This window comes from Scyliorhinus torazame, chromosome 13, assembly GCF_047496885.1.
Source record: "Scyliorhinus torazame isolate Kashiwa2021f chromosome 13, sScyTor2.1, whole genome shotgun sequence".
Classification (NCBI taxonomy): Eukaryota; Metazoa; Chordata; class Chondrichthyes; order Carcharhiniformes; family Scyliorhinidae; genus Scyliorhinus; species Scyliorhinus torazame.
Genome location: NC_092719.1, coordinates 201,039,412 through 201,067,410, shown reverse-complemented (window position 1 = coordinate 201,067,410; position 27,999 = coordinate 201,039,412). Strand labels below are relative to the sequence as shown.

Below are 27,999 nucleotides of genomic sequence, written 5' to 3'. Positions count from 1 at the left end.
ACACCTCAGGTGAGGTGCAAGGTTGAGAAGGCGGGTCTTCATGAATAACCTCAGCCGGCATGGGAATTGAACCCACGCTGTTGGCGTCACTCCACATCAAGAACCAGCTGTCCAGTCAACTGAGTTAATCATAATTCAGTAGGCCTTCCCTTAAAGGGCAAACACAGGTTGTTTCTTCAGCTGAGACTCCCTTCACCTCCATAAAACCTCCCTCTTTTTGCCAATTTAGGAGAAAAATATCACCCAGTCCCTCTTGGACCTTGATGTTACACACCACCTGCTGGTAAGGTGACAACCTGCTGTTGGCCTAAAGATGCTGCACAGGCAGTGACAAGGCTTGAAAACCTCAGAGGGGATGGGTGCTTTCTATAATTTTTTTGTTCTTCTTGATGCTTGAAGAGTGAGTTAGAGCTCAATTACTATTATCAATCCCCCTTGTGGCACTTCATCCAAATGTACCTAGAGTACAAATGTCAGCAGATTATTAAACAGAGGGCATCAATGCTGCTCTCCACCACTGTGGACATGGGTGCATTTACCAGCTGATATCAATGGATAATGATTGCTCTCAGGAATTCTAGCTGATTTTTATCATTTTCCAGGCTTAAAAGATCAATTATTGCACTCAACACGCTGGCCGACATCAGATTAAGATATAATAGGAACCAAATTGGCTAATTACACTGAATTGGCATATTACACTGGATTGTACCACTGGGATCTGTGCAGTTTCATATTTTAATATTTGCTGTAAATCAAAGAAAGCAGGAGCACCATTTTTCCAAACCCGCAAAATGATGAAGGAAGCAACAGTAGCCATGCATCATGCAGATTACAGATGATGACTATGTACCTTTCTGTTGAGCTACTTTGGCTGAAACCTTCAGCTGTAGTAGTTCATGTCTTAAAGAACCAAGGTTGGAAAACCACTTTAAAAGTCAAATATTTTGTGACTCTTCCCCCTCACTGCCAAACGGTTTATTATTCAGTGAATATTGGAAAATAATTTCATTAAAACCCCATTTTGAAATGTAAGCTGATTTTTTAACAAAACTTCTACAGTACAGAACTCCTTCTACTTCTCCCAGGTACAAAACATACTATGCAAACTGTTATAACCTGCCTGCTTACGATTGGCTGGGGACTAATGACAATCCCACAAACCTGGGGGAGTATGAGCTTCCCCAATGAAGGGGGCGGATAAACCATTAGTAAACTCCAAGTATAAATAAAGCTGGCCAGTTTGGAAACAGCAGGAAGGAGTGTGCAGCAAGGGAAGTTGTTGCTGCTGTTATATATTATATATATATATATATATATATATATGTTATTGTAAATAAATATTATTACTTTGTATCCTTAAAACTCGTGCTGGATTCTTCGTGGCCCTCACAAAACTGGCGACGAGGGTTAAAGTGATCAGCGGTCTACACCGCTGAAGCCACCTCCCTGGATTTTTGTTGGATACAGGTTGGAAGTTGTTTTCTATTATACCATGCCTCTGTACGGACGTTTGGATGTTTTTGATGCTGCGCTGGAATCAGTACACACAACGGATGCGTTACTATTTCCGGGCAAACAATATCATCGAAAACGAGCACCAGGTGGTCATATTGCTCACCACCTGCGGCCCGCATACCTTTGGGGTGATTAGGAGCCTTACGTACCCAGCTGTGCCGGACATCAAAACGTTTGATGAACTTGTGAATATAGTGGGGCACATTTTAACCCAACCCCGTCCACGATAGTCCAGCGTTACTGGTTTAATACCGCTGAGAGGACCCCTGAAGAATCCCTTGCCGATTTTCTATCCAGGCTACGCAGGATTGCGGAGTACTGTGACTATGGTGAGACCTTGTCAGAAATGTTACGCGACCGTTTGGTTTGCGCTATTAACAATGCGGCCACCCAGAGAAAGTTGTTAGCTGAGCCAACATTGACTTTTCAACAGGCCATTCAAATAGTATTGTCCCGCGAGAGCGCAGAACGAGGAGTGCAGGTGCTACAGGGAATGGAAGTGCGTGCCTTGGGGCGCAACCCCTTCCGTCCGAAAACGTCCCGCCGCACTCCTGCGGTACCTTGGGCAAGGCAGTGTCCGGACCGACGGCGACATTCCTCCCCGAAGGGAGCCTTCTCCAGAACCAATGGATGAGGAGCCATGTCCGTGTCAGACTTGTAGGCGCCGACCCCGTCGCGGACGGCGGTCCTGGAGGCGCCGTAGTTCCGACCAAAACTGGGACCAGCCCAGGGGCCGTAACTGGGACCAGCCCGGGGCCGTACCTTCCATGTGGATGAACCACCGGCGACTACTCGGAGGACGTGGAGACGGAGGACGACTGCCTGCAGCTGCATTGTGTGGCAGCTCCCCGTGTGGCCCCCATTAAGGTGACAGTAAGGGTCAATGGCCACCCACTTGAGATGGGAGTTGGACACTGGCGCAGAGGTCTCCGTGATCGCCCAGAGGACATTCGACCGCATCAAGCAGGGTATACAGACCCTTACATTAACCAACTCACAGGCCAGGTTGGCCACCTACACGGGGGAACCATTGGACATTGCAGGAACGACAATGACCCCTGTTGTTTATGGACGCCAGGAGGGGCGTTTCCCACTTATCGTGGTGCGCGGCCATGGGCCCAGCCTGTTGGGTCGGGGCTGGTTGCGCCATTTGCGGTTGCAATGGCAGCACATCCTCCAAACAGTTTCTGAAGGGTTGACTGAGGTACTAGGACGATACCCAGATGTATTCCAGCCTGGTTTGGGGAAAATAAAAGGGGCCGTAGCCCGTATCCAAGTCGAACCAGGAGCCACGCTGCGCTATTTCCGGGCGCTCCCGGTGCCTTACGCCTTGCTCGAGAAGGTAGAAGGGGAGCTCACTCGTTTGGGTATTATCAGGCCCGTCCGTTTTGCTGACTGGGCAGCACCAATTGTACCTGTAATGAAGCCAGATGCCACAGTTCGCTTGTGTGGCGACTATAAACTTGCAGTGAATACGGCTTCCCGACTCGACCGATATCCAATCCCTCGCATAGAGGATCTCTACGCAAAGCTTGCAGGTGGACTCTCGTTCACAAAATTAGATATGAGTCACGCCTACCTGCAGTTGGAGCTGGACCCTGCCTCCCGACCATATGTAACGATTAATACACACCGGGGGCCTGTATGAATATACACGGTTGCCCTTTGATGTATCCTCTGCCTGCGCAATTTTTCAACGTGTTATGGAGGGCATTTTGAGAGGTTTACCACGTGTTGCTGTCTACTTGGATGACGTTTTGATCACAGGGACGTCGGAGCTGGAACATTTGGAAAATCTGGAGGCTGTCCTTAGACGCCTTTCGGAGGCTGGAGTCCGTTTACGTCGCACAAAGTGCGTATTTCAGGCAAAGGAGGTAGTCTACCTAGGTTATCGGGTGGACCGCGAAGGTTTGCACCCCGTCGCAGAGAAGGTGCGTGCAATTCAACAGGCCCCCGCCCCGACTGACACTTCGCATCTTCTTTCTTTTCTCGGTCTCGTAAACTATTACGGGAAGTTCCTCCCCAATCTGGCAACTACGCTGGCCCCTTTGCACCTTCTGCTGAAGAAAAATCACACCTGGGTTTGGGGTCAGCCGCAAGAAATCGCTTTCCGGCAGGTAAAGCAACAATTGTCGTCGTCTGGGTTACTAACCCACTATGATCCTGGAAAGTCTTTGCTCGTCACATGTGATGCATCCCCGTATGATATTGGGGCCGTCCTGTCCCACAAGATGGAGAACGGGGCCGAGCGACCGATAGCTTTCGCCTCCCGCACATTGACTGCAGCGGAGAAGAGGTACGCGCATATCGAGGAGGGGGGCCTGGCAGTGGTTTTTGCGGTGAAACGCTTCCACCAGTACGTGCACGGCCGCCATTTCACTATCGTGACTGATCATAAGCCTCTGCTGGGACTTTTCAGAGAGGTTAAGCCAATACCGCCCATTGCTTCTGCACGGATCCAGCGCTGGGCTTTGTTGCTTGCTGCATACAAGTATTCTCTGGAGTACAAACCAGGAACGCAGATAGCAAATGCCGACGCACTGAGCCGATTGCCTTTATCGACCGGACCCATGTCGACCCCCACGACCGGTGAGGTGGTTGCAACCCTAAATTTTATGGACACCTTGCCTGTCAGGGCATCACAGATCCGTGAGTGGACCCAGACGGAGCCAGTCCTGTCAAAGGTTCGGCACATAGTCCTGTATGGTGGGCAGCATAGACAGCTCCCAGGCGAGTTGCGGGCATTTTCCTCCAAACTGTCAGAATTCAGCGTGGAAGACGGCATCCTCTTGTGGGGGATGCGCGTGATTGTCCCGGAAAAAGGCCAGGAGCTGATACTAACAGACTTGCACAATGGGCATCCAGGTCTGACCAAAATGAAAATGTTGGCCCGGAGTTATGTCTGGTGGCCAGGTCTCGGCACTGACATTGAGAAGGTGGCCCAAAACGGCTCCATTTGCCAGGAGCATCAGAAGCTTCCGCCGGCCGCGCCCCTACATTACTGGGAATGGCCAGGGCGGCCTTGGGCACACTTGCATGCAGATTTTGCAGGCCCTTTTCAAGGATCCATGTTCCTTCTATTAATTGACGCCCAGTCTAAATGGCTAGAGGTGCATAAGATGCAGGGGACAATGTCCTGCGCAACAATTGAAAAGATGCGTTTGTCTTTTAGTATGCATGCTCTCCCCGAGGTGCTGGTCACGGATAACGGCACTCCATTCACGAGTGAGGAGTTTGCGAGGTTCACGAAGATGAACGGCATCCGCCATATCCGCACTGCCCCTTACCACCCGGCTTCAAATGGGTTGGCAAGGAGCGCGCAGTGCAGACATTCAAAAGAGGCCTAAAGAAGCAGTCTTCCGGATCAATGGACACGAGACTGGCTCGCTTTTTGTTTACGTATAGGACCACCCCCCATGCGGTGACTGGGGTAGCTCCCGCAGAACTCCTAATGGGCCGGAGACTTCGCACCCGCCTTAGTATGGTTTTCCCAGACATTGGCGCAAAAGTACGCCGCACACAAGAACGGCAGGGACAGGGATTTTCTCGGCATCAGCCGATTCGGCAGTTTGCGCCCGGTGACCCAGTGTTCGTTCGGAATTTTGCTGGTGGTGCCCAGTGGGTTCCTGGTGTAATCTTTCGCCAAACGGGCCCTATATCTTACCTGGTGCAAGCCCAGGGTCGTCTCCAGCACAAACATGTAGACCACGTTCAGTCCAGAAGACTATCCCCTCAAAAGATTCCCCGCCCCCGGAGCTCATTTCTACAGCCGCAGAGACCAGAGACAAGGGAAGGTAGTCCTCACACTCTTCCACTGGTGCCTCACTCGAAGCCTGCGCAGGTCGTTACAAAACCGAATGGAGATAGAGACGCTGACATGACGGAGGCAGCAGACTCTGACTCCGAGATGGAGACACAGGATGCATCAGAGGGGGAATCCTCGGGTCCACGGGTCGTGGATGTATAACCGTTGCGTCGTTCATCACGGAAGCGCCGGTCTCCGTCTCGTTACACGCTGCCTGATCCAGCGCCACGTGCAAATGGTGTCCGGCCTGCGGCAAAACGAGTCCGACGCCCTCCTTCGCCAGAGTCTTCGGTGGATTCCTTGGACTTTTGGCGCGGGGGGGGGGGGATGTTATAACCTGCCTGCTTATCATTGGCTGGGGGCTAATGACAATCCCACAATGCTGTGGGAGTATGAGCTTCCCCAATGAGGGGGGCGGAAAAACCATTAGTAATTACAAGTATAAATAAAGCTGGCCAGTTTGGAAACAGCAGGAAGGAGTGTGCAGCAAGGGAAGTTGCTGCTGCTGTTATATATATATATATATATATATAAATATATATATGTTATTGTAAATAAATGTTATTACTTTGTATCCTTAAAACTCGTGCTGGATTCGTGGCCCTCACAAAACAAACCTAGCAATTGTCCAATGACAATCGACTTATTCTCACCCATGCCAACTCATCTATCTTAGACTCCTATCAAATAAACATCACTGACATGAGAGTCTGCTCTGGATTGGGGCGATTCTGTTAATCACAGAATCATAGAATTTACAGTGCAGAAGGCCATTCGGCACACAAAGAGTCTGCACCGGCCCTTGGAAAGAGCATCCTACCTAAGCCCACACCTCCACCCTATCCCCGTAAACCCACCTAACCTTTTTTGGACACTAAAGGCAATTTGGCATAGCCAATCCACTTAACCTGCACACCTTTGGTCAGTGGGAGGAAACCGGAGCACCCGGAGGAAACCCACGCAGACACTGGGAGAACGTGCAGACTCCGCACAGACAGTGACCCAAGCCGGGAATCGAACCTGGGACCCTGGAGCTGTGAAGCAACTGTGCCAACCACTGTGCTACCGTGCTGCCCACATCATTTAAGGTTATCCATCTCCACACACTATTGTCATCAAGCAGGTTATATGTAATAGACCGGGCAAATATGCATTTTTTTTCCCACAGCACAATGTTCCCAGCATATTGTTACATGAAATGAGATAAAGTTCTGCTAAACACCTGGTACTTTTTATAATTTATTTTGGCACCCAGCACAAAATGTAGCCTTGTAACTGAGGTCATTTCCATTAACTTGCATTGTTTTACATTTCAACTGTCAAGAAATTCAGTAACAGTAACATTGCAGAAACAAACAAAATGTTAATTCCAGTAAGTGACACCTTTTTTACATTACACTATCACTTTATGCGGTCATTTCATATAAAGTTCCTATTATGCTGAGTTTCACTGGCAGAAGCCTACAGCAATATCTATCTGCCTTGTTTTCAACCTAAAAAAGACAAGTACATTTGCAAGGCGGTCAAAGGTGCAAATGTTTTTTGTGTGAATCAAATGCAGATAATACTGCATTAAAATTACAACTTCAAACTGATTTTGTCCTTGCTGTTAACAACTTCTGACTGTTGTATGGCACCTCAGCAACCAGCTAGTTGGCTGCACGTGAGCAGGAAATATTAGCTTCCATTCTCATCACCGGTGAAGGCATGGCTTGACGTTGATCGCCACAGCACAACAATCAAGAGAACAGGATTATCCAATTCAATTTCACCAACACGTTTCATCAATCCGTCAGATCAACGTCTCAATTCCACCTGGCAACATTGGTTCTAGATTCTTAATACCCTGCCTAACAAAGATCTCTTAATCCCAGTTTTTAAATCTACAACAGCTTTTGGGGGAGGGATGATTTACAGATTTTCACATCCTTTATGTGAAGATGTGCTGGGGCAGAGAAATGGCTAACATTGTGCTGTGAAGCATGTTGGTAAAAGAGGCTAACAAACTTGTGTGTGAAAAGCTGCAGCTCAGCAAAATGAGTATCGTGGGAAAAGGAGAACAACTTGTACATCTGGACTCTTCACCGATAACCGTGTTGAAACAGCGAAAACAAAACCCTCCAAGGGCAACTGATGCCTAAGTGGTCAATGATTGTTTATAAGAACAAAAACCTTATAAAAAGAAGCTTCCGAGATTCAACAGTGATAACCATGGGGATCAACATTCGCGGAGAAGAAACCCAAATTTAGAACTCAAAGAATAATAAACCCTCCTGCCGAGTTTTATCAGATAGTATTTTGAATTCAAGATGCGAGTCTTGAAACTTATGGAACTGTTCAAATAAGCGCATTGAAGTCTTATTGAGATACATAGAGTTGTATTCAATATAGGAGGCAGTGGCGTAGTGGTATTGTCACTGGACTAATAATCCAGAAACCAGGGTAATGCTCTCGCGACCCAGGTTCGAATCCCACCAGGGCAAATGGTGAAACTTGAATTCAATAAAAGATTCTGGAATTAAAAGTCTAACGATGACCATGAAACCATTGTCGATTGTTATAAAATCCCAGCGGTTTTCTAATTCCTTCCCTAATGTCCTTAGGCTGGCTGAGTGGGCAAGAGAATGGCAGATAGAATACGATGTTACGAGTGCAAAGCTATTCATCGATAGGAAAAATTAGGAAGAACATTTTTTGAAATGGTGAGAGCAGAAAGATTTTCACCCAAAGGGGATGGATGTTCCTGAGAACTCTGCAAAAACTCTCCAAGAACTCTGCAAAAGAAATCTGAACTTCCAGTTAATATCTGAAAGAATAGCATGACAAGACTTCACGTTTTAAGACATTTGCTGAAATATAAGAGTCAAAGCTCTACTGACTAAGCATAATCTTTGTAGGCAACTTGTACTTTGAACTACCTTTTTATTTTGGAAAAGCAAAAATACACCCCTCATGAGTGTATCCTTCAGATATGTAATTTTCCTGAAATCAGTCTAAAATAATTCTTAGCTCCAGAGGCTTACTTTTGATCTTGTTTCTTTCTCGGCCTGGGTAGCATAGTGGTTAGCACAGTTGCTACACAGCTCCAGGGTCCCAGGTTCAAATTCACGGCTTGGACCACTTTGTGTGTGGAGTCTGCACGTTCTCCCCGTGTTTGCATGGGTTTCCTCCCACAGTCCAAAGCAGGGGTGTGCTGAACTGCTTACTGCTAACGGTCAGAAGACTGCACACGGCCTAATTTTGTTCTCATTTCAAAGCAGTCAGCTGCCGACAGTCTCAATTTAAATGCCGGTAGCGACCATTGGCCGTTTATCCTGCAATCAGGTACCACCACGGAAGGACGTGACACTCCTGACACGGTTCGCGACGCGCACTTTGAAAAACCCTGAATTAAATCTTTTACATTCAAGGAATAGAAGGCTGGTCTATGAAATTTGTCCTCATAATTTAAACCTTTTCACCCATGTATCATTCTAGTTAATCTGTGTTGTACACCCTTGATGCCCAATGCAGTAAAATCTTTGTTATCGAAGGCAGCACGGTGGTTAGCATCGCTGCCCCACGGCGCCGAGGTCCCAGGTTCGATCTCGGCTCTGGACCACTGTCCGTGTGGAGTTTATACATTCTCCCCTTGCTTGCGTGAGTTTCACCCCCACAACCCACAGATGTGCAGGGTACATGCAGGCCAAATTGTCCCTTAATTGGAAAAAATGAATTGGGTACACTAAACTCTTTTTGAAGATCTTGGTTATCTGCCATGCTTGGGAAATAGATGATGCCAGTTAACAGAGAATTACATTACTCTGGACTCAAAACAAGTGGCAGTATATTTTGTTCTCTTTGCCTGAGCAAACAATGATCCAATAATTTTAATGTAGTCTCCTCCTATTCCTGTGGTCAGATGGCTATGGTTTCACCAAGGCCACTTTTGCTTGTTCAGGCAGGTCCCGTGGAATACTGAAGAGGATAGAGTCATCCTATTGTCCCAAGCAGCAATTATCACTCAACCAAGATTATAAAGCAGTCTATCTGGTCAGCTATTTTATTTGCTATTTCTGAGATCTCGCTGTTCTTAATTGGCTGTCCAACGTAATACATACAAAAAGTTAATTGAATGGGAAACACTTTGGGACATCCTGAGTATATGAATAGTTGCTACATAAATAATATTCTCTTCTACTATCTCGTAATAACTAATTTCTCATCCTAGGGAGCATCTTGGTGACCCTATTGATTTAATCTCTTTCCTGTCACGGCATGTTCAAATTCAAATGCAGTATCCCTAATGCACTATATACTGGAAAGGCTAGGGTATCTGACATCTTAGCAGTAATGCTGATGACGTACGTTCTAGAGCTAGCCATGTCCCTTACTGAGCAGTTTTAATACAGCTACAACACTGGCATCGCCCCAAGTACATCCTGTTCACAATAGGCAGGTCAAATCCAACTGGGCCAATCACCACCCCTTAAGGCCTCCCTTCAGCATGCAAGTGATGCAAGAAGAAGTCATCAGTACAATCAAATGGCATGTAGTCATCAGTATTGTATGAAGTGAGTCTGCTTGATGATCGCTCAGTGTTCAGTTCTATTTGTGAAGTAATCAATGTGTGCATGCAGCAAAATCTGGTCAACATGCAGGGCTGGGCAAATGAGTGACAAAGAGCCGTTGTATCTCACAAGTACCAGCCACTGATCATTGCCAAAAAGAGCATCTAACCACATCCCATAGACATTCAATGACAATATCACCACCAGAAATCCTATTTTCAATATCCCCAGGTCACCAATGCTTCAGATTCAACTGTAGCCAGCCACAAATGCCACGGTCACTGCAACAGATCAAAGGTTGCAGTAAATGGCTTATCACAATGGGCAAGGACACTCATCATTCAGGGCAAAGAGCTCCTTTAGATTGCCAATTCATCCACCAGCCTAAGCATCAAATCCCTCCACCACCAGTGCACCATGACTACAACCTAAAAATTGCAGGATTTCCCAAAACCTCACCACTTATAAGGTCAAGGCAGGTGCATAGAAGCAGCATTACTTCCAAGCAATATACCATCCTGATGTGGTCACATCCCTTGATTCCTTTGTCATCACTAGGTCACAAATCATGGAGCTCCTTACAGTGGGAATATCTTCATCTGCTGTGGTTCAAGAAACCGACTCAAGCACCTTTTTAAAGAAATTTAGGATTAGCGCTAAATATTGGCCATGGCTGCTAAGCTCCGATCCTAGAATTAATTCAAAAGAATTCACAGCCCTCTGTGTAGCTCAAAGTCAACACTTACCAGTTTCCTCTACTAGGTTTGGGGCTGTGTGCTTGTTGCAGAACCTGTGACTGTATTAAAATATATTTCTTTTGATGATACCCTGAAGATCCTGAATTATTGAATCATTAAAGATCTCTCCAAGAAAACGTATTATATCTCAGGCTCTGTATCCCAGGGAATAATTATCCTGCCCTTTACTGAACAATCTTCAATATGTGGATCCATAGCTTCTCAGTATAAAGAACCAGAATTGTGATGGAATTCACAAGACGGTTTGAAGCAATGTTCATGCAACCCAATCCGAAGGTTTGTGCTCGTCTTTTTTCGAAATCTGCCCAGAACCTATGTGTTCTCTTTATTGCCACCATGCACATTGTTAAAAGCGTCGATGATCGATCCTTCCATTCGTAAATCTAAATGATTTTCGTGTGTCATGCCCATAATACAAACTGACACTCCAGCGCAGTAAAGGGAGTGCCTTTTGGATGATATGTTAAACCAAGGCCTTATATGAAACAAGCAATCATTGACAACACAGGTCGAGAAGATAGTCAAGAAGACATACGGCATGCTTGCCTTCATTGGCCGGGGCATTGAGTATAAAAATTGGCAAGTCAAGTTGCAGCTCTATAGAACCTTCAGTTAGGCCACACTTGGGAGTATAGTGTTCAATTCTGGGTCGCCACATTATCAGAAGGACGTGGAAGCTTTCGAGAGGGTGCAAAAGAGATTTACCAGGATGTTGCCTGGTATGGAGGGCATTAAGCCATGATACACTTTGGGGTTCTCTAAACCCTGACCCAGAACAATTGGGGGCTCGAGGGATACACTTTGGGGTTCTCTAAACCCTGACCCAGAACAATTGGGGGCTCGAGGGGGATAAAAGTCTATCTATTGGATTGGCTTAGTAAACTTAAAGACAGCGAGGGGTGAGCATATTGTGGTTGCTTTTCAGGCGTGGTATTTTAGTTTAAGTGGGAGTGTGTTGTGGACAATGGCTCTTTCGGAGGCTCTGAAGTTTTTCGGGGTGGGGACAGTCAAACGCAGTACCTTACGGACAGAGCTAAAAGCAGACTGTTAGATTTGTCAAAAACATTGCAGTTAACATTACCTGACAAAATGCGAAAAGATGAGCTAATTATGTCAGTGGCTAAGCATTTAAAGTTGCCTGAGATACAGTCTGACTCATTAGAAATGGCAAAGATCCAGTTGCAGATTAAGCAACTTGAACATGAAAAAGAATTAAAGCAGCTTGAATATGCAATGAGGGAAAAAGAAAAGGAGAGAGAAGAAAGAAACAAAGAAAGAATAGCCCTGGCAGAACAAAAAGAATAAGAAAGGGAGATACAGATCAGGGAAAAAGATAAAGAGAGAGTTTGAACTTCAGAAAATGGCCATGAAACATGACATAGTCAGTTAAAATTGGCAGTCGTAAAGGGAAACGTACAGTTGGATGATAGTGATGAGGATAGTGAGAAAGAGCATCATAGTCGAAGGCGTGGTGGGAATCTATTTAAATATGCCCAAGCATTGCCAAGATTTGACGAGGAGGAGGTAGAAGCCTTTTTCATTTCATTTGAGACAAATGAAATGGCCACAGGGCATGTGGGTATTACTGATTCAAACAAAGCTGGTAGGTAGGGCTAGTAAAGGGTTTGCATCACTACCGGAGGAGGTATCTGGGACGTATGAGGAGGTGAAACAATCCATCTTAGGTGCATATGAACTAGTGCCTGAAGCTTACAGACAAAGGTTTAGAACTTTAAGGAAAGAATTTGGTCAAACATACATGGAGTTTTGAAAGGCTCAGTAATTTTGATAGGTTGATAAGGACTTTGAAAATAGACCAAACATATGAAGCTCTCAGAGAAATTATACTTTTGGAGTTTAAAAATTCAATTCCTGATGTAGTGAGAACTCATGTGGAAGAACAGGGTTAAAACTGCGAGATTAGCAGTAGAAATGGCAGATGATTATGAATTAGTTCATAAATCAAAGCTTGCTTTCAGACATCAGTTTCAGCCTGTGAGGGATAGAAACTGGGGACATGAGAAATACTCAAGTGGTAAAAGTAAAGGTGATCTGATGGGAGATAATAAAGAGTGTACCTCAGATTAAAAAATAAATCCAGGAGGGCGGAAAAGAAATGAAAAGTTTCAAATGTTTTCACTGTAATAAACTAGGCCATGTAAAGTCAGTGTTGGTGGTTGAAGAAAAGCACTGGCAAGGCTGATGTGGTAAAACAGGGTAAGACAGTGGGGTTTGTTAAAGTGGTAAAGAAAAGCCCAAGTGAAGCGAAGGAGCTGCGAAAGATTGTACAGCCTGATCGAGAGGTGAGTGATAAGAAGGTGCCAGATCTCTTTAAAGAATTTACTTGTGTGGGTAAAGTTTACTCATGTGTATCAGGAGGAGTAGGTAAAGAAGTCACAATTTTAAGAGATACGGGAGTTAGTCAATCTTTAATGGTAAGAGATGAGGAGTTATGTAGTTTGGGAAGAATGTTGCCAGGAAAGATGGTAATATGTGGAATTCAGGGTGAGAGGAGTAGTGTTCCATTATATAAGGTAAGGTTGGAATCTCCAGTGAAGAGTGGTGAAGTGGTACTAGGAGTAATAAAGAAACTATCTTGTCCAGGAATACAGTTTATCTTGGGTACTTATATAGCTGGATCACAAGTAGGAGCGATGCCTACTGTGGTTGATAAGCCAGTGGAAAATCAGACAACGGAAGTGTTGAAGAACGAATATCCTGGGATTTTTCCGGATTGTGTCGTAACAAGGTCGCAGTCGCAGGTGAAGACAAGAGGAGAAATCAAAGAGTGAAGATGAAGTGGAAGTGCAATTATCAGAAACGATTTTTGATCAGATGGTTGAACAAAAACAAGAACAGGTGGAGGATGAGGCAGATATTTTTAGTTCAGGAAAATTGGTGGAGTTACAACAAAAAGATGTCGAAATAAAACGGATGTATCAGAAAGCATACACAGAAGAGGAATCGGAGTGTATACCAGAGTGTTATTACCGTAAAAGTAATGTCTTGATGAGAAAATGGAGACCTTTACATATGCAGGCGGGTGAAAAGTAGGCAGAAGTTCATCAAGTAGTATTGCCGGTAGGGTACAGAAAGAAGATGTTGCGAGTTGCACATGAGGTACCAGTGGGAGGTCATTTGGGGATAAGGAAAACTCAAGCTAAAATCCAGAAACATTTTTATTGGCCTGGACTACATAAAGATGTAGTTAAATTTTGTCAATCATGTCACACATGTCAAGTAATAGGGAAATCTCAAGCAGTGATAAAACCAGCACCCTTAATACCCATTCCAGCATTTGAGGAACCTTTTACAAGGGTCCTAATTGATTGCGTAGGACTGCTTCCTAAAACAAAAAGTGGGAATCAATATCTTTTGACTGTAATGGATGTGTCTACTAGGTTTCCAGAGGCCATTCCAGTACGTAATATTGCAGCTAAAAAGATTGTGGAGGAGTTACTTAAATTCTTTACTAGATATGGACTACCCACAGAAATACAATCGGATCAAGGATCAAATTTTACCTCGAGGTTATTCAAAGAAGTAATGGATAGCTTAGGAATAAAACAATTTAAATCAACTGTGTACCATCCAGAATCGCAGAGAGCGTTAGAAAATTGGCATCAGACATAAAGACAATGTTGAGGGCTTATTGTCAAGATTATCCAGAGGATTGGGATAAAGGAATTCCATTTGTACTGTTTGCAATTAGGGATGCACCTAATGAGTCAACCAAATTTAGTCCTTTTGAACTCATTTTTGGTCATGAGGTAAGAGGACCACTTAAATTGATTAAGGAAAAATTGGTGGGTGAGAAATCGGAAATTACATTTTGGATTACGTGTCAAATTTTGGGGAACGATTAAATAGAGCAGGTGAATTGGCTGGACAACATTTGAAAGTTACAAAAATGTGATGAAACGGGTGGCGGACAAGAAATCCAAAGTTCGTAGTTTTGCCAATGGAGATAAAGTTTTAGTATTGTTACCAGTGGTAGGTGAACCTTTAAAAGCTAGGTTTTGTGGACTGTATCAGATTAAAAGGAAATTAAGTGAGGTAAATTATGTGGTAAAAACACCAGATGGAAGGAAGACTCACCGAGTGTGCCATGTGAATGTGCTTAAAAGGTATTTTGAAAGGGAAGAAGAGAAAAAGGAGGTTTTAATGATTCTAACTCAAAGTGATGAACCAAATCCAGGTGACTGTGAATTGGACATACCTCAAATTAAATTGGAAAATGAGGATGTTCTTAAAAATTGGGATAAATTGTTGAGTTATCCTCCAGAGGAAAAACGAACTGACCTGAAAGAGTTACTGATATCACATGGGCATGTTTGTGGAGATAAATTGGGAAGTACTAAATTGGCTATACATGATGTAGATGTGGGAAATGCTGTTCCAATCAAACAACATCCATATAGACTTAACCCTTTAAAATTGGCACAGGTTAACAAAGAGATTGAGAGTATGCTTAAAAATGGCATTATTGAAGTGGGTTGCAGCCAATGGAGCACACCCATAGTGATGGTACCAAAACCAGACGGTACCCAACGGTTGTGTGGACTATAGAAAGGTTAATGCAGTTACAAGAATGGACTCTTATCCTATCCCACATTTGGAGGATTGCATTGACAAAGTGGGACAGTCCACTTTTATTTCCAAATTGGATTTACTTAAAGGTCACTGGCAGGTACCTTTATCTGGAAGGGCGAAGGAGATTTCAGCTTTTGTGACTCCAGATGGTATATACCAATTCAAAGTTATGCCATTTGGCATGAAAATCACCCCAGCCACATTTCAACGGTTAACTAACAAAATCGTTTCAGGATTACCCAATTGTGCGGTACACATCGACGATCTGGTAATTTTCAGCCAGACATGGGAAGACCATTTACAACATCTGATGGATTTATTCGATCGACTTCAGGAGGCGGGCTTGGTGATAAACCTAGCCAAAAGTGAATTTGGAAAAGCCCAAGTCACTTTCCTTGAGGCGTTTCCGATACCTTCAAGACAAAGGGAAATAATGTGATTTCTTGGCACGAGTGGATTTGATCGAACACTTGTGCAAATGTTTTATAGCGTGATTGCTCCACTGATGGACTTCCTGAAGAAACATCAAAATTTCAATGGACAGTGGAGTTTCAAAGGCATTTGACTGCCTGAAAGCTATGATAACCTATGCTCCTGTGTTGAAGAATTGCAAGGGACTCTGTAATCAGATTGAACTAAAGTATCTGACTTTAAAGTTAAATGCTGAGGCGTAGAGCAATGGACGGATCGTGCAGGACCTTCTTGTTTAAAGAGACTGTCAACCGTGAAGGATTTCAGTTGGAGGAGGAAGAACGGGAAAAAAATTGACTATATTATACCTGTTTGCCTGTGTTGTTTATTTGAAACGATAAAGTATATTTACTGTGTGCATTTCTTAACGGATGGTGAAAAATGAAACCATCTTGAACTTGATGGTTTATTTTTTTTTTCCTCTTGGGGGGGGGGGGGGGGGGGGGGAGGTGTCATGAGAATGTCACTTTAAGAGCTGGTTAGCTGCTCATGTTACTGCAGTGATGTCAGAGCGTTGGTGGAGCTGAGCTCTGGTTCTGCTTTTTAGTTTCACTTTTTGTTTTTCAGTGTGGTGCAGCTGAAGTCAGCCAAAGCAGTTGTATTGCTGTTCTGTCTGTCATGTGATCATTTGGTGAATTCAGAAGAATTATAAATGTTTTCAGTAGTGAATGTAAACTCTGATGTGCTTATGTTTAAAAGTTTGTTAAGTCTTCTGGGTGTTAAAAGAACCGCTTAAAGGATTCCTTAGTGTTGTATTCTTTGGGGGTAGTCTGCAAATTAATGGCTGCTCAGATATTCACTGTTTGTTTTAAAAAGGTTAACTTGAGTTCATAGAATAAACATTGTTTTGTTTTTTAAAATACTTTTCCATTTCTGCTGTACCACACCTCTAGAATGGACCGTGTGCTCCCCATACCACAATCTATTAAAAGTTGTGGATCAGGTGAACTCCATGATACACTTTGGGGTTCTCTAAACCCTGATCCATAACAGAGGGGCCAGGTTTAGAGATGTTCGAGGTAAATGTTTTTACACAGAGGGTAGTCGGTGCCTGGAACTCGCTGCCGGAGGAGGTGGTGGAAGCAGGGACGATTGTGATGTTTAAGGGGCATCTTGACAAATACATGAATAGGATGGGAATAGAGGGATACTGACCCCGGAAGTGTAGAAGATTTTAGTTTAGACGGGCAGTATGATCGGCGCAGGCTTGGAAGGCCGAAGGGCCTGTTCCTGTGCTGTAGTTCCTTTGTTCTTTGAACCAACACCTCAAAACAGATTATCTGGTTAATTTACCGTGCTGACCCTTTTTCTGCTGTTAACACATTGTTATTTTGCTTTCAGACAACGTTGACCTTTATTCTACTATTAACTACTCTGGACCAAAGTTTTAGTGTTTAATACCATCATTGCCACTCCCTTTAGCCTTGCATTCCATTACAGCTTTGTAATTTACTCTCTCTTAACCTCTAACCTATTCCTTTACTTTCTATTTTGCTCTATCTGTCCTCCCCCTTTCCAACAGCATATTTCCAGTTACAAAGATATTGGACTTCAACTGTTACTCTCCACAGATGCTGCCAGACCCGGGTTTTTCCAGAATTTTCTGCTTTTCTCTCTCCAGATTTCCAGCATCCATACGAACAAGGAGTGTGCCACTTGGCTCCTCAACCCGCTCCACCATTCAATAAGATCATGGCTGATCTCATTTTAACCTCCACTTCACATTCCTGATAACCTTTCATCTCTTTGTTCATCAAAAATCTAGCTAGTTCTGCCTTGAAAATATTCAAAAACCACCTCAGAGCCCCCAATGGTGGATTCCGGGATGAAACGGTTCCTTGATGGACTGGACATACCAGTCATGGGGGAGGGCAAAAAACGGGGCCTAGAAACACCACTAGCACTGGGAGAGATCATGGACAGCATAAGTTCCATGCAGGCGGGGAAGGCGCCGGGACCCGACGGATTCCCGGCAGACTTCTACAAACAAATTTGCGACAACACTGGCCCCGCACCTGCGGGAGATGTTCACAGACTCGCTGGCCAAGGGCACACTGCCACCCACTCTAGCACAGGCCTCAATCTCTCTGATACCTAAGAAAGATAAAGACCAACGGAATGTGGGTCATACAGACCCATCTCACTGCTGAACGCAGATGCCAAAATACTGGCCAAGATTCTACCCAAAAGGCAAGAAGACTGCGTGCCAGAGGTGGTCGCAGAAGACCAGACGGGCTTTGTCAAAGGTAGACAGCTTACCTCCAACATCAGGCGCCTGCTGAACGTGATAATGACCCCCTCTGGGGAGAGAACACCAGAGGTGGTCGTCTTGCTAGACGCAGAAATGGCCTTCGACAGAGTCGAATGGAAATACCTCATAAAGAGGTACTGGAACGGTTCGGGCTTGGAACAGTATTCACCTCCTGGGTAAAACTCCTATACAACGCTCCCATGGCGAGCGTACGGACAAACAACACCAACTCCCGATACTTCCAGCTGCACCAGACAAGGATGCCCACTGTCCCCGCTGCTGTTCGCCCTAGCGATCGAGCCTCTAGCAATTGCGCTCAGAGCGGCAAAAAACTGGAGGGGGATCCGAAGGGGTGGCAGAGAGCACAGAGTCTCACTCTATGCAGATGACCTGCTCCTCTACATCTCGGACCCACAAAGCAGCATGGACGGAATCATCGCGCTCCTGAAAGAGTTTGGCACCTTCGCGGGCTACAAACTCAACATGAACAAAAGCGAGATCTTCCCGGTGTACCCACAAGTAGGTGGGGCAGCACTAACGGGACTGCCGTTTAAACAAGCCCAACACAAATTCCGCTACCTGGGGATCCAAATAGCCCATGACTGGAAAAGGATCCACAAATGGAACCTCACCAGTCTGACAGAGGAAGTAAAAAAGGACCTGCAAAGATGGAGCACACTCCCACTCTGCCTTGCGGGGGGAGTCCAGACGACCAAAATGAACGTGCTGCCCAGGTACCTCTTCTTATTCAGATCCATCCCGATCTGGGGCTCTTTAGCACAGGGCTAAATCGCTGGCTTTGAAAACAGACCAAGGCAGGCCAGCAGCACGGTTCGATTCCTGTAACAGCCTCCCCGAACATGCACCGGAATGTGGCGACTAGGGGCTTTTCACAGTAACTTCATTTGAAGCCTACTTGTGACAATAAGTAATTTTCATTTCATTTTCATTCTACATCCCCGCGGCCTTTTTCAAAGCATTAGACAAACTAATCATGGCGTTCGTATTGTGGGGGGGGGGGGGGGATACAAAAAACAAAATCAAGGGAGGGCTAGCCCTCCCAAACCTACAATTCTACCACTGGACAGCGATGGCCGAGCGAATAAGTGGATGAATCAAGGAGCCAGAAGCCGAGTGGGTGCGCGCGGAAGAGGCATCCAGTAAGGGGACCTCCCTCCGGGCCCTCGCCACGGCGGCACTCCCATTCCCACCCAAAAAACACTCCAGCAGCCCGGTGGTCATAGCTACCCTCCAGTCCTGGAACCAACTACGGCAGCAATTTGGCCTGACCAAAATGTCGGACAAAGCTCCCATCTGCAACAACCATAGGTTCACACCACACTGACTGACGCCACCTTCAAAAGTGGAGACAGGATGAGGGGACACTGACAGTCAGGGACCTATACACCGACGGCAGGGTCGCGACACTGGACGAACTGACAGGAGAAATTCCAGCTAGCCAGGGGGAACGAGCTAAGGTATCAGCAACTCAAAAACCTCCTACGAAAGGAGACAAGGACATACCCACAACCGCCACGACAGACATTACTGGAAGAGTTACTGGACCCAAGCATATTAGAGAGAGGAAACTGTAGCGACATGTACGACCGACTGGTAGAAGGGGCCGACACCGTACTGGACGCAACAAGAATGAAATGGGAGGAGGACCTGGGGATCAAAATCGGGTGAGGGCTCTGGAGTGAAGCACTGCATCGGGTCAACTCCACCTCCACCCGCGCAAGGCTCAGCCTGACGCAACTAAAAGTGGTACATAGAGCCCACTTAACAAGAACTCGTATGAGTAGGTTCTTCCCGGAGGTGGAGGATAGATGTGAACAGTGCCAAGGAGGCCAGGCCAACCACACCCACATGTTCTGGTCTTGCCCCAGACTTGTGTAGTACTGGACAGCCTTCTTCGAGGCAATGTTCAAAGTGGTGGGGGTGAGGGTGGAGCCATGCCCGTAAGTGGCGATCTTCGGGGTTTCAGACCAGCCACATCTATTTCTGGGGAGGAGGGCAGGCACCCTTGCCTCCCTGATCGCCCGCCGTAGAATCCTGTTCGGCTGCCGATCAGCAGCATCATCTAAAGCTGCAGAATGGCTGTCTGACGTCTCAGAATCTCTCCAAATGGAGAAATTTAAATTTGCCATCCAAGGATCAGACGACAGCTTCCACAGAACGTGGGAGCCATTCACCCAATTGTTCCGGGACTTGTTTGAGGCCAACAAACAAGCAAGAAGAATAGCCAGGAACCAGGGGAAAGCAGCCAAAGCATGAGAGGGTGAGATAGACCAGGAGAGGGGAGGGAGGGGGAACACAACTCAATCTAAGAGGAAGGAAAGGTGAACCACGGGTGGGGGGGGAGAAGAGACAGGGACCAATAGAGGAGAGTCAGGGAGGTAGGTTGGGGGGGGGGGGGGGGGGGGTGGAGAGAGAGAGGCAGGGAAACATTAACCAGCGCGACATCCACAGGAACAGGGTTAGGGTTAGGGAATACAGGCAGAGGACGGGAGGACCGGCTGAAGCGGCAGTGTGCACGAGAAGACAACGGCGGCGAAATCCGTCCGGGAGAAGCGAGAGGCAACACCGGCACCAGACCCATTTGAGGATTGCCCTCCGGAATTATCTTGCCGGCACAAACAGATGCCTACTTATATGTATCCTGTGTACATAACGGCAAATATACTTCGTTCAAAAATCCAATAAAAAACATTTTTTTTTTTTTTTAAATTCAAAAACCTTGCTTTCACTGCCTCTTGAGGAAGAGTCCTAAAGGCTCACAACCTTCAGAGGAAAATAATCCCCTCATCTGCCTTAAATGAGTGACCCTTATTTTTAAACCATGACCCCCATTCAACATTCTCCCAAGAGGAACATCCTCTCCACATCCATCCTGTCAATACCCCTCAGGATCTTAATTGTTTCAATCAAGTCAACTGTTACTTTTCTAATCTCTAGTGGACACAAGCCTAGAACGTCCAAACTTTCCTCACAAGACAACCTGCCAATTCTTGGTATTAGTCTAGTAAATCTTCTCTGAACTACTTCTAATGTATTTACATCTTTCCTTAAATCAGAAGACCAATACTGTACACAGTACTCTAGATGTGGTCTCATCAAAAGATCCAGTGGCTGCAATGGAGGTTGGGTGTGGAGCTGTTGGCGGAGGTGTGCGAGCAGGTGAGGGAAGCCATTCGGGGATATATAAAGATCAATGACACAGGTGAGGTTTCGGCGGGAGTGATGTGGGAGGCACTGAAGGCGGTTATTAGGGGGGAACTCATCTCAATTTGGGCACATAAGGAGAAGATGTAGCGGGCGGAGTTGGACAGGCTGGTAGGTGAAATTTTACAGGTGGACAGAAGGTATGCGGAGTCTCCGGATGATGGGCAGCACAAGTGGATAGCACTGTGGCTTCACAGCTCCAGGGTCCCAGGTTCGATTCCCGGCTTGGGTCACTGTCTGTGCAGAGTCTGCACATTCTCCCAGTGTGTGTGTGGGTTTCCTCCCACAGTCCAAAGACGTGCAAGTTAGGTGGATTGGCCATGCTAAATTACCCTTAGTGTCCAAAAAGGTTAGGAGGGGGTATCGGGTTATGGGGATAGGGTGGAAGTGAGGGCTTAAGTGGGTCAGTGCAGGCTCGATGGGCTGAATGGCCTCCTTCTGCACTGTATGTTCTATGTTCTGAAGGAGTCAGCGACTGCAGCTGGAATTTGGGCTCCTATCCACAGGTAAGGCAGCGGGACAGCTGAGGAGGATGAAGAGGGCGGTGTATGAATGTGGGGAACAAACCAGCAGGATGTTGGCACAACAGCTGAAGAAATATAGGCGGTGAGAGATTGGGAAAATAAAAGATACAGGGGGGGGAAGTTGGTTTTGGATCCGGCAGGGGTGAATGATGTGTTTTGGGAGTTTTACAGTAGATTGTATAAATCGGAATCCCCAGCTGGGGAGGAGGTATGAAGCGATTCTGGGGGGGGGGGGGGGGGCGGGGGGGGTTGGAGTTCCTGAGGGTGGATGAGGAGTTGGTGGAGGGTTTGGGAGCCCCAATGGGGCTTGGGGAGGTTACAGGCAGGTTGGGGGTGATGCAATCGGGTACGACCCCGGTACCTGGTGGGCACCCGGTTGAGTTTCATAAAATGTTTTCCAGGTTGCTGGGGCCACTCCTGGTAAAGGCTTTTAATGAGTCCAAGGAGCTGGGAGTGTTCCCCCCAACATCATCGCAGGCATCGATCTCCCTTTGAAGCGGGATAAGGATCCGGAGAGTTGTGGGTCGTATAGGCCGATCTCCCCGCTGAATGTGGATGCTAAATTGCTGACAAAGATCTTGGCCACGAGCATAGAGGATTGTGTCCCAGAGGTAATAGGGGAGGACCAGACTTGATTTGTGAAGGGACGATACCTGACATCCAATATTAGACGGCTCCTAAATGTGTTAATGATGCCTGCGGAAGGCGTGAGGTCGAGGCGGCGGTGGCCATGGATGCAGAGAAGGCCTTTGATCGGGTGGAGTGGAGGTACCTGTTGGATGTCCTGGGAAGGTTTGGGTTCGGGCAGGGAATCGTTGATTGGGACCGGTTGCTAAAGCAGGCACCAGTGGCGAATGCAAGGACCAACCTGGTCCGGTCAGAGTATTTTAGTCTGTGTATGGGGACAAGGCAGGGGTGTCCACTCTCCCCACTACTGTTTGCCCTGGCCATAGAGCCTTTGGCAATGGTGCTGAGGGCATCGAACATTTGGCAGGGGATAGTGAGAGGAGGGGTGGAGCATAGGGTCTCGCTCTATGCGGACGTTTTGCTCCTGTATATAACAGACCCGTTGGGGGTATTGCAGGAATTATGGAAATACTGGAGGAAGTTGGTTGGTTCTCAAGCTACAAACGAAACATGAGCTAAAATGAGGTCTTCGCAATCCAGGCAAGGGGCAGGAGAGGAGACTGAGATGCCATGCGTTCAAAGTGGTGGGAAGGAAATTCAGATATCTGGGGATTCAGGTGGCAAGGGACTGGAGTCAGCTTCATAAACTAAATTTGGGCAGGGCGATTGAGCAAATTAAAGGGGACTTCCACAAGTGGGACGTGCTCCCCCTGTCATTGGCGGTGAGGGTACAGACTGGGAAAATAACAGTCCTCCCGAGATTGCTGTTTGTGTTTCAGTGTCTCACAATCTTTATCCCCAATGCATTTTGTAGGAAAATGAATGCGGCGATCCCGGATTTTATATGGGCTGGGAAAGCCCTGAGGGTGAAGAAGATCCTTCTTGAGCGTGAGGAGGGAGGCTTGGCCCTTCCGAACTTTATTAATTGCTACTGGGCGGCTAATATTTTGATGGTTAGGAAGTGGGGGAGGGGTCGGGGTGGGAGCGGGTAGAGGCAGCACCTTGTAAGGGCACGAGTCTGGAGGCTCTGTTAACGCCACCTTTGCCGTTCTCGCCGGCTCAGTACTCCACAAGCCCAGTGGTAGTGGCAGCCCTGAGAGTGTGGGACAATGGAGGCAGCATGAGACAGGAGAGGGCGTTGGTGTGGTCACCGATCTGTGACAATCACCGGTTCGCTCCGGGGAGGGGGGGAAAGAAGAGAGCTGGTCGGGGGCTTTAGGAGGTGGCAGCGGGCAGGGATTGAGAGATTTGGGGATCTCTTCACAACCGGGCTATGGGAGAAGGCCCTGAAAAGAATCAACGCATACTTGTCGTGTCCCAGGCTTAGCACGATCCAGTCCAAAGTGGTCCGCAGGGCTCATATGACTGTGGCCCGGATGAGGTTTTTTGAGGAGGTGGAGGACAGGTGTGGGAGAAGTCCGGCGAATCACATACATATGTTTTGGGCATGTCCGAAGCGGAGGGGATTTTGGCAGGGATTTGCAGATGTCATGTCAGAGGTCCTGGAAGGGAGGGTGACTCAGAGTCCAGAGGTGGCAATATTTGGAGTGTTGGAAGATCCGGGAGCCCAAGGAGGGAGAAAGGACTCCCTGGTGGCCCGGAGACGGATTTTGCCGAGACGGAGGGACTCTGAGCCTCCAAAGTCAGGGGTGTGGGTTCGCCTTAAGGGGTTCAATGCAGGGGATGGTTCAGAGGTGGCAGTCGTTCATTGATTTGTTTAAGGAAAACTGACCATCAGCAGAAGGGGAGGGGCAGGGGAGGCATGTAAGTGGAGAATAAGGGCAGGGAATCTAACATATGGGTAGCTAGGAGTTAGGGCAGGTATGTTACTGTGGGGTTTTTGTGAGTGTCAGACCGTTCAGTTATTTAGAATGTTAATATACAAAAATTACAAGTTTCCTAAAAAAAAAAGATTGGTCTCATCAGTGCCCAGTATAGCTGAAGCATAACCTACCTACTTTTCAATTACCCTTGCAATAAATGACAACATTCTATTGGCTTTCCTAATTACATGCTATGCCTGTTAGACACCTGTTAATCTGAGCGTTGCGATAACCACAGTAGCTTGCTTTTTATCTATTGATTGCATTTGTAGGATCTTGCTATAGGATGCCATGTTTCCTTAGATTCTAATAATGATGACACTTCAAAATTAAACAGGGCTACATTAACAGAAGTCTGTTCTTACGACCAGTAGAATGTCACACTTTTAATTGAATTGGGGAAAGGATAATTCAAAAGGTAATTATTTCATGAATCTGCATTGACTACATCAAACAACACTTTGGACTCATCACCCCACCGAACTGATGTAAGTCTTTACATATTTGATCACATTGTGTACAAGTTACTTGTTGGGGGGGACGGGACCACACTTCTGACAGCTGTTTAGCACTTACCTCTGGCCCTGCCCTAACCCATCCCCACACATGGGGGCACCACTGTTATTCACAGCGCCAGGGTCCCCGATTTGATTCCCGGCATGAGTCACTGTCTGTGCGGAGTCTACACGCTCCCCGCCCCCGCCCGTTCTGTGTGGGTTTCCTCCGGGTGTTCCAGTTTCCTCCCACAAGTCCCGAAAGACGTGCTTGTTAGGTGAATTGGACATTCTGAATTCTCCCCCTGTGTACCCGAACAGGCACCAGAATGTGGCGTCGAGGGGATTTTCACAGTAACTTCATTGCAGTGTTAATTTAAGCCTACTTGTGACATTAATAAAGATATAAAGTGTAACAAGCACATTTTGAGTATATATTCTTCTGAGGTTTATGTGGTGGAGATACATCCACGGTGCTGTTAGGGAGGGACCACAAGGATTTCGACCTAGCCACACTGACAGCAGGACGATGTATTTCTAAGTCAGGATGGTGGGTGTGGTTGGATGGGAACTCGCGGTTGGTGGTCACTCCACACCCCCCACCCCTCCACGTGGAGCCTCGGCGCCGGCCCCCATCCTCGGTCGACGTGTAGCCCGGGCCGGGGATCTCTCAACCCCCGCTACACATCACACCTTGACCCTGCCTCTCACCCTTTTTGTGGCCGCTACGGCCCCGGGATTTCGGCATCTCCGGCTCTCGGTGTTTTGGCGCTTCGACTGGAACTGGGGCGGTTCTCTGACTGGCGGGGGCCCTTTATCAGCCAACCGAAGGCAGCCGCCTTTGCGACCGGCTCCTGCTCTGCACACGATCGGGGACTGTTAGAAACGTGCGGCCACGCTGCTGGCGATGTTCAATGCTGTGGATTTTCTGGCTCTGATGACGGGACAACCAGGCGCACACCTCCACCATCTTTCCTCTCACTCCCACACTGTGCTGTGCTGCCGGCCGGCGCCGCGGGCTCTGACGGGAGTTGTAGTCCGCGCAGGCGCCCGGCCTCCCGCCTCGGCGGCGGCCGCTGCCCCGCTGGCGGACTACAACTCCCGGTGTGCCCCGCGCGCCCGATGCAGGCGCCTTCTCACAATCCGGCCTGACGCGGCGACGGCCCACGTGACTGCCCCCCCCGGGGGGGGGGGGCACTGCGGGGGCGGGAACATGTCACGTGTCGGGGATTCCGCGGGAACATGTCACGTGTCGGGGTTTCCGCGGGATTCCTGAATTTTTCAGCTGCGGACTTTTTCTCTCGTGATCCCTTTTTTGGGGCTTAATTCCAGTCAATCCTGGACACCAGCAGACAATGACCATTGTCGATGCAATGACTATGACCAAGGACACATGACAACAATGGTTTATTAAGTACCCTGAGCAGCTCTTACATGATTCCCTGTGCCCTGCGCTCCGGGGGAAACTCCTGCGCATGCCACGCGTGACCGCCACGCGTGACCCTTTCAGTAGTCACGCCATCACTCAGTCCATCTGCATCTTAAATTAATAATAATCTTTATTGTCACAAGTAGGCTTACATTGAACAAAGAACAAAGAAAAGTACAGCGCAGGAACAGGCTCTTTGGCCCTCCCAAGTCCGTGCCGACCATGCTGCCCGTCTAAACTAAAATCTTCTACACTTTCTGGGTCCGTATCCCTCTATTCCCATCCTATTCATGTATTTGTCCAGATGCCCCTTAAATGTCACTATTGTCCCTGCTTCCACCACCTCCTCCGGCAGCACGTTCCAGGCACCCACGACCGTCTGCGTAAAAAACTTGCCTCGTACATCTCTAACCTATGCCCCCTAGTAATTGACCCCTCTACCCTGGGGAAAAGCCTCTGAGTAACCACTCTGTCTATGCCCCTCATAATTTTGTAGACCTCTATCAGGTCGCCCCTCAACCTCCGTCGTTCCAGTGAGAACAAACCGGGCGAGTTTATTCAACCAAATTGACACTGCAATGAAGTTATTATGAAAATCCCCTAGTCACCACATTTCGGCACCTGTTTGGGTACACAGAGGGAGAATTCAGAATGTCCAATTCACCTAACAGCACGTCTTTCGGGACTTGTGGGAGGAAACCGGAGCACCCGGAGGAGATCCACGCAGACACAGGGAGAAGGTGCAGACTCCACACAGACAGTGACCCAAGTCGGGAATTGAACCTGGGGCCCTGGAGCTGTGAAGCAACACTGCTACTCACCGTGCTACCGTGCCGCCCGGTTTGTTCCCCGTTTAAGTTGGGATAACCGGTGGTGCTGAGATGTAACAGTGTGCACGGACAATAACCGTGTGCAAACCATTTTATAGCATACAGGTTGAGCAGGCCAACAACACAAAACTATTTAATCATAGAATCATACAGCACAGAGGAAGCCCTTTGGCCCATAGAACTTGCACCCACAAAAATCAACCCAGTATCTACACTAATCCCCCTTCCCAGAACTTGGTCCATAGCCTTGCATGTTATGACATTTGAAGTGCTCATCCAAGTACTTTTTAGAGGTTGTGAGGTTTCCTGCCTCAACTACCCTCCCACGTGGTGCATTCCACAACTATTTCCAACGGTGTGCAGGTTAGGTGGAATGGCCAACTCTTTTTAGGTCAACCAAATATAAGAAAGTAAACAACTTAATGATAAAGTAAAAAGGGCCGCTCCTGATAGGGGCACTGCCCGAATGTTACAAAGATCAACGTAAACTTACAAACATCAAATGAGAGAGAATTAAAGGGGTCAAGAAAGCACTCAAACCCCTGAGGTGCCCACCGGGCATGGAAGCCCTCGAAGATTCCTGTGGACACCACATGCTCCCTTTTCAGGAGCACCCGGCCGCAAATATAGCCGCGGAAGAGGGGCAGACAATCTGGTTGGACAACCCCCTCTGTCACCTTCTACCTGGCCTATAAATGGCGAGATTGTCCAGTCTCAGAAGCAGATTCACAAGTCCTCCACCTTCCCTGCCCCACTCTGCACCGGGAGCATGCAACACCCTCCATCCCAGATCCCCAAGATTGAGGGGGAGGGTACCTCCATAGAGGGACCTCCAGTGCAGACATCCACTGCCGGATATAACAAGGCATGCCAAGGTGTGTCTGGGTGACTGGAAAGGATAAGGAGATTAAGGGTGTACAGCAGCAGCCCATACAGGAAACTGCACAGTGCGAAAAGGCACAGAGGGCATTTCTGTAATTGTGGGGCACCAGCCCCTCAGGGAGGTTACAAAGCTTGGGGACAATGTGGAATTCCATCCAAGCAGGGGTTGCCTCCGACAGAACACCGTATATCTGCGCATCCTATAGCCGTGAGTGCCAT

General features: G+C 47.3%; 1 protein-coding gene across 1 annotated transcript in view; it reads right to left on the bottom strand.

Annotated features, from left to right (window-relative positions):
- Positions 1-25,654, bottom strand: part of ifrd2 (interferon-related developmental regulator 2) — a 59,488-nt gene extending 33,834 nt beyond the window's left edge. The window contains exon 1 of the mRNA XM_072472896.1: positions 25,351-25,654. Coding sequence (XP_072328997.1) covers positions 25,351-25,387 — 37 coding nt within the window. The 5' untranslated portion in view covers positions 25,388-25,654. The remainder of the gene's footprint in view (positions 1-25,350) is intronic.
- Positions 25,655-27,999: the final 2,345 nt, after the last annotated feature.